This window comes from Populus nigra, chromosome 17 (genome assembly GCF_951802175.1).
Source record: "Populus nigra chromosome 17, ddPopNigr1.1, whole genome shotgun sequence".
NCBI classification, from domain to species: domain Eukaryota; kingdom Viridiplantae; phylum Streptophyta; class Magnoliopsida; order Malpighiales; family Salicaceae; genus Populus; species Populus nigra.
Genome location: NC_084868.1, coordinates 2,083,262 through 2,092,858, shown reverse-complemented (window position 1 = coordinate 2,092,858; position 9,597 = coordinate 2,083,262). Strand labels below are relative to the sequence as shown.

At 32.6% G+C, this 9,597-nt stretch overlaps 1 protein-coding gene across 1 annotated transcript; it reads left to right on the top strand.

Annotated features, from left to right (window-relative positions):
- Positions 1–2,537: 2,537 nt before the first annotated feature.
- On the top strand, positions 2,538–9,047 carry LOC133676908 (chlorophyll synthase, chloroplastic-like). Its single transcript, XM_062098703.1, has 15 exons — positions 2,538–2,740; positions 2,849–2,893; positions 3,011–3,105; positions 3,641–3,728; positions 3,910–3,995; positions 4,093–4,179; positions 4,278–4,343; positions 4,425–4,508; positions 4,605–4,666; positions 6,529–6,604; positions 6,688–6,750; positions 6,871–6,952; positions 7,328–7,404; positions 8,091–8,138; positions 8,555–9,047. Exons 1-15 carry the CDS (start codon positions 2,635–2,637, stop codon positions 8,615–8,617), a joined length of 1,128 nt encoding a protein of 375 aa, XP_061954687.1. The 5' UTR covers positions 2,538–2,634; the 3' UTR covers positions 8,618–9,047.
- Positions 9,048–9,597: the final 550 nt, after the last annotated feature.

Below are 9,597 nucleotides of genomic sequence, written 5' to 3'. Positions count from 1 at the left end.
ATACAATAAAAAAATACTTCTAAACATCCTCTAAAGTAATAATAATAATAATTTAAAAAAAAAAGCTAGGTTTTGGAAGACAGACTTGTCAGTTTTCAGCGTCCAGGAATGTTAATGTAGAATTAGAGATGTGTCCCCTGGACTATCTCAAGAACTGGAGTGTTGAGCTACAACTGGGCTCAATGCCTCAAACGTAGCCCACTACTAATACCTCCTCAGATTCCGTTGTTTGGACCCTTGAGGCATTGGATCAGCCGCTCAGATTCCTTCACATTGACATAACATTTAAAGACATTTAAGAAGTTTTTCTGATTTTATATGCTTAAAAAATCTGAGAGAAAGTTTTCTGGGTGTAAGTTTTTTTTCCACGTGGGATTCTAACAAATATTAATTATTATGACGGTTAAAACCAAAAAAAAAAACTTGATAAGCTCTGAACAAAAATTATTGAATCCTTCTTCTCCAAATTCCTACACTCTTCGTAAAAAATATTGTTGCCATAATATTTCACTTTTCACCGGAAAAACCAGCAAGGCGGCAACTGAAATGCTTCACTTGAAATCCAAGTCTATAAATTATTTTCTGTAAATCCTTGATTTCTTGCCGTCGAGGAGTGGTTTTCTTGCAATTAAACCATGTTGATTGCGCAGTCTGATAGCGCTCCTCTCTACCTTTTTTTTTTTTTAATTTATTGTTATTATTATGTATTTCGATGTTTATTTCTTTTTTTACAAGAAAGCAATGAATTATCTCACATCCAAGTAAACTTTTAGCCACCGTTGGAGAAATCTCAAATTAATCTCCAACTACATAATAAATACGTTTTAAATCTCTAGAGAAAAAAATATTTTTTTATTGAATTCCCATATCATTTAACATTCTCAATTTACCCTGTTGAATTGCATTTTCTTTTATCGTTCATGCTATTTCTTTTTAGTACAATTGGTTAAGATAGTTCATAGTTTGATAGGATGACATGACATCAAATGTTTTTTAAGTGTGATTATAGTTATTTTTTAAAATAATTTTCACTTGAAAATATATTAAAATAATATTTTTTTTATTTTTTAAAATTATTTTTAACATTAACACATCAAAATGATATGAAAATATTAAAAATATTATTTTGAAACAAAAAAAATTTAATTTTTTTTAAAATATTTTTAAAATACAGAAACAAACAGACTAAAATTTTTAACCCTTTTAAAAACCAGTCACCCAAATAAAAAACTTTATTTGTGGTGATTCATTTGAAATTCACTTTATGTGACTTGTTTTTGCATTATAAAAATATTTTTAAAAAATAAAAAATATTATTTTTATATAATTTTATACAAAAATTATTTTAAATAATAATAATTATTATTATAATATCAAACAAAACTAAGATGAGATTTAACTGGAGATTTGCCTAAAAGAAAATAGGTATTAAGCAATTCCTACAATTAAAGCCTAAAACACCAAAAAACAAAGTTTACATCGCTAAAAAAAAATCCAACTTAATGAAAGTTATCTATGATAAAAGAAGTTGTGTAACCTATGTTTTTAAAAATTTTAAATTTTTTTGTTTAGAATAATTTTTTTATATTATCATATCATTTTGATGTGTTGATGTAAAAAATAATTTTTAAAAAGTAAAAAAAAATATTTTAATATATTTTTAAATAAAAAATACTTTAAACCACCACCGCTACTACAATCTCAAATAAACCCTAACAAATGTAAGAAACCTCAATGGAGAAATTAATTTTGGCAACTTTTTGTATATTATTCTCATGCTGAGATTAGATAAAAAAAAAAATTATCATGCGGGTAGAATTTACAATATGATTAATCAATCATCAAATATTTAAAAAATTAATGTTTTAATCATCAAATAAAAATATAAATTATTGTATTTTGATTATCGGATATAAATTTATTGGGTTTGGAGGTTGCTCCACACATTGCTACCACATAATATTATACTAAAAAATAAAATTACAATTCTATAAAATTAAAAAAATAATTTTAAAACACCGGTGAAACAATAAACTGATGTATCTATCCAATTAAATTAGATTGGATTTTATATATATAATTAAATTGAAATGGTATTTGTTGTTTTTTTTTTAAATATTTTTTATTTTAAAATATATTAAAATAATATTTTTTTAACAAAATTATTTTTTATACCAACACATTAAAATATAAAAAATAAAAGAAAAATAATTTAAAGTAAAGAATTTTTTTTTAAAAAAATAAGACGTAGAAAAAACAAACATTAAAAATCATTTTTTTTTAGGATGACATTGTGTGATTGTTTTTTAAAAATCACTGTTTTTTAAAAAAAGGTGTTGTGTCGTTTCGGCTACTCGTATCCCTCCTACACAAAAGTCAAAAACAGACAATCACACAATGTCCGAGGTTCTATGGTACAAACGAGATCGGTCAAACACCACAATTAACGATTAAAGGAAAAGCCACGTCACAGACAGACCTCACTTTAAATATAATTAACAACACTGTAACCACCTCCCTCATAGTCTCTCTTAAACTAGTATTTCTACTGCAGGTGGAGTCATCAGTAAACACAAATCACACCAACTCCACTTCTCCAGAGCTAGCCAGCCTGCTTTTTTCATCTGTAGAAAAATGGCGTCCGTACTCAACTCAGCTCTGTCCTTGAATTTATCAAACTTTAAAAGGAAACGAGTTCGAACTCAGTATCTTGTCTCTCCGCTTTCTCTTTCTCTCTCAAGTGAGTCGGCTTAACTCCTTCGTCACTCAGCTAAATATTTCTAAAACCAAACGACTATTCAACTTCAACCTGGCCTTTCTTTCTTTCTGTTATTATGGTGTTTTGCAGGGCGGAGAGTTACGATAGGAGCCGCAGAGACCGATGCAAATGAAGGTTTCTTCTTCTTTTTTTGACATTTTATGGTTTAATCTAAGCGCGTGGATTTTTGTGTTTCTTTTTTAAAAGATGAATCTTAAAAAATGGTGTTAAGTTTGCGTGTAAAAATTGCAGCAAAACCTCAGGCACCAGAGAAGACGCCAGATAGTGGTGGTGGTGGTTCCAGCTTTAACCAGCTTCTTGGCATTAAAGGAGCTGCTAAAGAAACTGTCAGAACTCAATGCCCTTATTTATTTATACTCACCAAGCTTCAAATCAACTTATGATATTCATTTTTTTAAATAGTGCTTAATTTACTACTCTAATCTTTTGTGTATATAATCTGATTTGATATTCAGACAGATTGTTTAATATATCTCAGATGGTAATAAACGGATGAGATTGATTGACTGATATTTCTAGTGTTAATATTTCTACTACTTTTAGTTACAATCTCCTGAAAGTTGACCCTAAAGAGTCAAAATTGAGACTTGGCAAGTACAGAAGGTTTATAAGTTTGAATAAATATGCCCTTGAAGAATTCATAGTGATGAAAAGACATCCTAGTAAATTGTTGCAATAAGGAAGGTCATAAGTTCGTCTCGGAAGATTTTGTGGTCCTTGCCTAGATTTTGGGATTTTTGCTGGCTTCCGATGGTAAATTGTCTTTGTGATTTTGAATGTTGTCGTGCGAGGGAAGAGTGAAGAGAAGGATTACAGGGTTGTGCAAATGGTAGAGTTGATTGTGTAAATTTTGTGCTGCAGAATAAATGGAAGATTCGTCTTCAGCTTACAAAACCTGTTACTTGGCCTCCGTTGGTTTTGGGAGTAGTTTGTGGAGCTGCTGCTTCAGGTACTCTCTTTAAGTGTGACATATCTTGGTCCTCCATTGGTATGTGGATGACCAGATTGTAGATGCTACAAGTAGACTATCCCCTTAATTTTAATGCCTTTTTAAAGCTTTCCCTTTTCCATGTGAGATAATCCCGAATTATGCATGAACTCACTTCTGATGCGTTTTGCTTAAATGGCAGGAAACTTTGATTGGACTTTGGAGGATGTTGCCAAATCAATTGTTTGCATGCTTATGTCTGGACCATTTCTTACTGGCTATACGCAGGTACCCTTTCACGCATGTGGAGTAGGTCCTCTGGGGTTTAACTATATAGATATATGAATTCAAATCTCAAAGGTTTTCTCACATTTCACTCCCACAGACGATTAATGATTACTATGACCGAGAGATTGATGCAATTAATGAACCTTATCGTCCAATTCCATCAGGGGTAATTTCCGAGAATGAGGTGTGTAATATAACTAACTATCTTTGTTTATTTTAATTATTATGTAAAAAGGAATAGTGGATAACACTTCTAAAGTATTGTCATGCAACTCTCTGTAGGTTATCACCCAAATCTGGATTCTGCTTCTAGGAGGCCTTGGCTTGGCTGGTTTACTGGATGTGTGGGTAAGCAATTAAAATGTTGAATCAGCCTGTGTTTGCTGTGCATGACATTATTCTGGTTCTTGAATCCTTATTCTTTAATAGGCAGGGCATGACTTCCCTATAGTTTTTTACCTTGCTTTGGGTGGATCATTGGTTTCGTACATATACTCCGCTCCTCCTTTGAAGGTAGAGTTTTCATTTCACTCTTTCATCAAGTCAAACAATAGAACATCGTTATTGCTGTTGCAATTAACTCTAACTTGGTTCATAATATTGTTGTAGCTAAAACAAAATGGATGGATCGGAAACTTTGCTCTGGGAGCAAGCTATATCAGTTTGCCATGGTGAGTAACCCTCCCTGTGTCTTTCTTCATAAAATGGATGCTGACATTTATATACTATTTAGTGATTGTTGACGCTCCTTTCAATTAATCATCTAGCATTCAACCCTAGATGATACAAAAGCTAACTTTATTACTTCATTCGTAGCCATATGAGAGCAATTATGTAACTATTTACAAATCCATTCCAAAACACTTTATTTCATAAATCCGTTTATAAAACATGCTTGCAAATATTATATACCGTTCAGTCACAAACATTACATAAGCAAATCAATTTGAACATAGCAAGTGTTTGATCTTCTTTTAAAGAATAATACATGTAGAAGAGGGAAAATGCACAATTAAGAAAAATATTTATTTTGTTTTTAAATAATAGAGTGTGTAAAGATTTACTTACCTCCCTTAAACAATCAAAGTCCAAAATCTTAGATCAAACAACCTATTCACAAGCATTTAATCCGTTAAAGTTCCTTAAACAATTACTTACCATAGTTTGTCAATTGCACACTGCCTAATAAATTAACCATAACTCTTTCTAGAAAATTCAAAATTTCACTCTGCTTTTTGGGCTGTAACTAGTCTCAATTACTTTTCCATGCATATACAATTCACCTAGTAATTCCTTTTATAGAATTTATAATATGCCCTAAAATCATTCATGGGCGCTGCTGCAAGATAGCCTGCGTATTTTTTACTATTTTCACCATAACTATCTCTACAAAAATCGGATTAATGCACCGTTTATTTTTTTAGAAACTAGACAGAATATGCTTTTTCTACATGTAAAACTTTGGTCAAAACTACATCTATTCAATACAGTTTTTGGGTCGAACAGAAGCCTTTGTTAAACACTTAAACTGATAACTTCTCATATTTATATATAATTGTTAACCTAATACTTTCAAACCATTAAACACTCTTAATCCATCTTACAATGTTATAGAATCTATCATATTAATCAATCAATTAAATCATGAAACCATAAAATTTAACAAAACCTAAATCAAAATTAACTTCAAAGCTAAACCCATTCCACATCCTTACTAACAAATATATTTTCTCTAAATCAATTCTTTATCATCTTTAAATCTTTTATAATCCATCAATCAAACTTAACAATATATACATCAAATCTTTATCAATCTCAACAAATTCAAAAACATATCAACAATAAAAATAATGTATATCAAATTATGATATTACCTTAAAAACCCAATTTCTTCATCACACATGATCCATTTATTCCCTCTCTTCTTTTCCTTCTTTTTCTCTTTCGTTTCGTCTCTCTCATCTTCTCTGGTTCCTTTATGTTTCTTTTTTTTTTTGGACTATATACATTTATTTAATTTTGTGAAATGTCCCATTTGCCTCTCAATCAGAAATGTCCACAATTATTCATATGAAGGCAACATTGTCTTTTCAACCCAACATGTTCATGATATTACAGAAACTACAAGAAAAAGGTTCAGACTACTATATACTGGTTCAAATTGCCCACATGATGCACATGAAGAGGCCAAGAGCCTAGGACACATTTTGTGGCTTATGAGCTAGTGACCTAAAGATTCTTTTGTGCTAACACAAATTGAATCAATGGAAAATGATTTAGAACCAACCCTTTATTCTTGTGATCATTCAAATCTTTATTCATCATAAAGCACCTAGAAATTGATAAATTGGGTGGTAAATGTGTTTAAGAGAACCTGTGTGCTTATGGTTTTGCTGCACTCATGTATCTCACCAGTTTTCAGTTGAAACTAAATGTCCCCTGGGTGTATTTCCCAATGTTATTGAAAGTGAAGACTGTGTTATGAACCATGACAGTAAGAAAGCTTTGACTTCAATTAGTCTCTTGTTGATAGGTGGGCTGGTCAAGCTTTGTTTGGGACCCTCACACCTGACATAATTGTCCTAACACTCTTGTACAGCATAGCTGGGGTACAGTTGACTGAAGTGACTTAATATCTGATTAATATGTCCTGTCTGACTATTGCTAATTCACAGTTGTTCAATATCTTCAGCTAGGTGTTGCTATTGTAAACGATTTTAAAAGTATTGAAGGAGATAGGCTACTTGGACTTCAGGTTAATGCACTCTCTCACATATGCTTGTAATGCATAGCTCTTGCTTTCCATAAATAGAATTGTCTCTTACCATTATCAGTCTTCGTTTCAACCTTTCATGTTGCCATGCAATTTGAGCAGTCACTACCAGTAGCTTTTGGTGCTGAAACTGCTAAATGGATTTGTGTCGGTGCTATCGACATAACTCAGATATCTGTGGCTGGTATGTTGCTTTTTACACTTTCAGTTACCTTATATTGCTGGTGTTCTTCTAGACTACAAAAAATATTTTTTTGATAATTAATGGAACTGGTTTTGCTTCAAGTTTGGGAGATGATCCTCTAGCTAGATGGCATCTTCTTTCCCTGTGAAGTTAAAAATGATAATTGAATGGTTGTTTTTGTACAAAATAAAGCTGTAGGAATCACGAATCATAAAGCTGTAGGAATGTCTGTATAGTTATTAAGGGACGAGGGATTTTGGTGAAACAAAATGTATGACACCCCCCCCCCCCCCCCCCAACAATTTAACCATTGAAATATATCTTGGTGAAAGTGGTGAAGGTATATCTCATTTCAGGCTGTATTGATTATTGCAGGTTATCTGCTAGGCGCTGGTAAACCGTATTATGCCTTAGCCCTACTCGGTTTGATAATTCCACAAGTTTTTTTTCAGGTGAAGCATGATTCCTAAAGTATAATGAGCTTACAGTTCACAGGCATTTTTTGGGGTTACATATTTCTTTCTTAGGTTAGACCAAGGGTGTGGTTTTGATGTCACTTGCAAATGGCATCCAATTGGCATGCATTTAGTTTCGCTCTTGCTGGTTGAATTCCTTGCTTCTTTAAGCTTCATTTCACTTTATTTTACGTAAGTTGTCCTGTATCCATCTCTTTTTCTACATCGTCTTTGCCATTCTTTTCCCCTTTTGTATAGCCACATCAGCCTTTAATTTTGAAGTGGGCTGTTATCTGTTCATGACCGGTCACTGCCCCAGCCTGCTTCCATCACTGCTGATTAGTTCAGAGTATATTCTCCTTCAGGGCCTTCAATCTTAGCTGTCTTCAGGATTGGAGGGACATAGTTTGACCTTCAACTAAGCACATATGTGAGAGGTTGTGAAGCCCTATAAGAAGTACCTATGCTTGAAAGCTTTTCTTTTTTGCTTGCATTTTATTTAGGTGACAGTAGAATCCTCCTGAACATATTCAACATTAAGTTTCAATGATTTATTAATGTCCCTTTTTTTTTCCTTCTTTGAAATGGTAGTTGGCATTTCTCAAAAAGAAATAAGAAATGATAGTTTGTTGAGAGAATGAACACTATGCTGATCTTTTCTTGCAAAAATTTGTGCGCTGCAGTTTCAGTACTTCCTGAAGGACCCGGTGAAGTATGATGTTAGATATCAGGTACCATGAATTTCTTACCTTTGTAACTTCTGTTCTTTGAGAATATCCTGTGGTGTGAAGTGGGAATTAACTGCTGGAACCAATTTATCTTTATGTTATAGCACAGCATGACTAAGAAAAGATAGGCAAATGTTGCTTGCAATTCAATACTAAGATATCATGTCAGGCCTTGAATGGTCCAGTAGTCGTATAAAAATCACAACTACCAGGAAAATCTGTAAGCCAGAATTAACAAAAATAGCATGTGGTAAATTCTTCAGTAATGTTCTAGAGCTTGTCTTTTTGAACAAATATTCAGCCCACATCACATCAATCAAGTCCACATGTAGTTTAGCTTCTGGTGCTCGAGGAGTTAACATGCAAGAATAAATCTTGCTTTAGCCAATTATCTCACAAGCACTGGCATTGTATTTCAGGCAAGCGCGCAACCTTTTCTCGTGCTTGGTTTGCTGGTGACTGCTTTGGCAACTAGCCATTAATTCCCTTCATGACAAAATCGCCGTCAGCAAGGTGAGCTAGCAAATGCGCCTCATACGTGCTCCTGCTTGACGTTATCAATCCAGCAATAATAGATTGCCTTGAAGCGAGAAAGAGTTGGCAAGATTGTCTTTCGATGTCAGGATGTCGCAGAACCAGAGTAGGACACCATCGAACTCAGAAACTATAGTCAAGATTTCTGGATCAATAAGTTGCTTGTGAACCAAGGCTCAACCCAAAAAAAAAACAGTTCTTTTCATGGAATCGATAAGCGAAATGTGCAGCACAAGTCTGAGACATAGATTTCAATTTATGTTTCGTAACTTCATGAATGTTGTGAATTGTGCAGTACAAGACTAAGACTTAATTTCCTTTCATGTATTGTGACTTCAAACTAATTTTCTATATTTATATATAAATCGATTTTGCTAACTAGTTTTGTGGGTTGTTAATTTCAATTCCGGAGCATTTTATATATATATATATATATATATATATATATATATATATATATATATATATATTCGAAAGATCAATTCATCAATATACACAATTCAAATCTAAAAATTAAGTAATTTCAAATTATGCAATACAAGAACACGAAATTAAATGTCAAAACATGAGGAAGTAATAAAAGATTTTTTTATTGACATGTGATAATCACTACTTTACTACCATTTTTATCTGTGTATTTCATTGAAAGAAATTCTCATTCATGGGCAATTCATGATAAGAAGCTGAAAGCGAACAGTGCTGCTGATGATGATGATACCAAAATGGTTCGAATGGTTTGCTCCCTTGCAAACCGTGAGGAGTGCATGGATTTGCCGAAGTCAAGGGTTTGAGTGTTTAGCAAAGGTTCGCGTTATAAGTTATTTCTCCTTGTTCGAAGCTGGATTTAATCAAAATGTTAAATTATTGGATAAAAAATAAAGAACTGAAATATGGTTGCAAACCCATCCCATGCTTGTTCTCAAAACAT

What these genes read in the sequence shown, in the direction of transcription:
- LOC133676908 (XM_062098703.1), top strand. Translation starts at nt 2,635, where the DNA reads ATGGCGTCCGTACTCAACTCAGCTCTGTCCTTGAATTTATCAAACTTT. An exon ending in CTGGTTTACTGGATGTGTGG is followed by an intron (nt 4,344 to 4,424) that starts GTAAGCAATTAA and finishes ATTCTTTAATAG; the next exon opens with GCAGGGCATGACTTCCCTAT. An exon ending in TCTTGTACAGCATAGCTGGG is followed by an intron (nt 6,605 to 6,687) that starts GTACAGTTGACT and finishes CAATATCTTCAG; the next exon opens with CTAGGTGTTGCTATTGTAAA.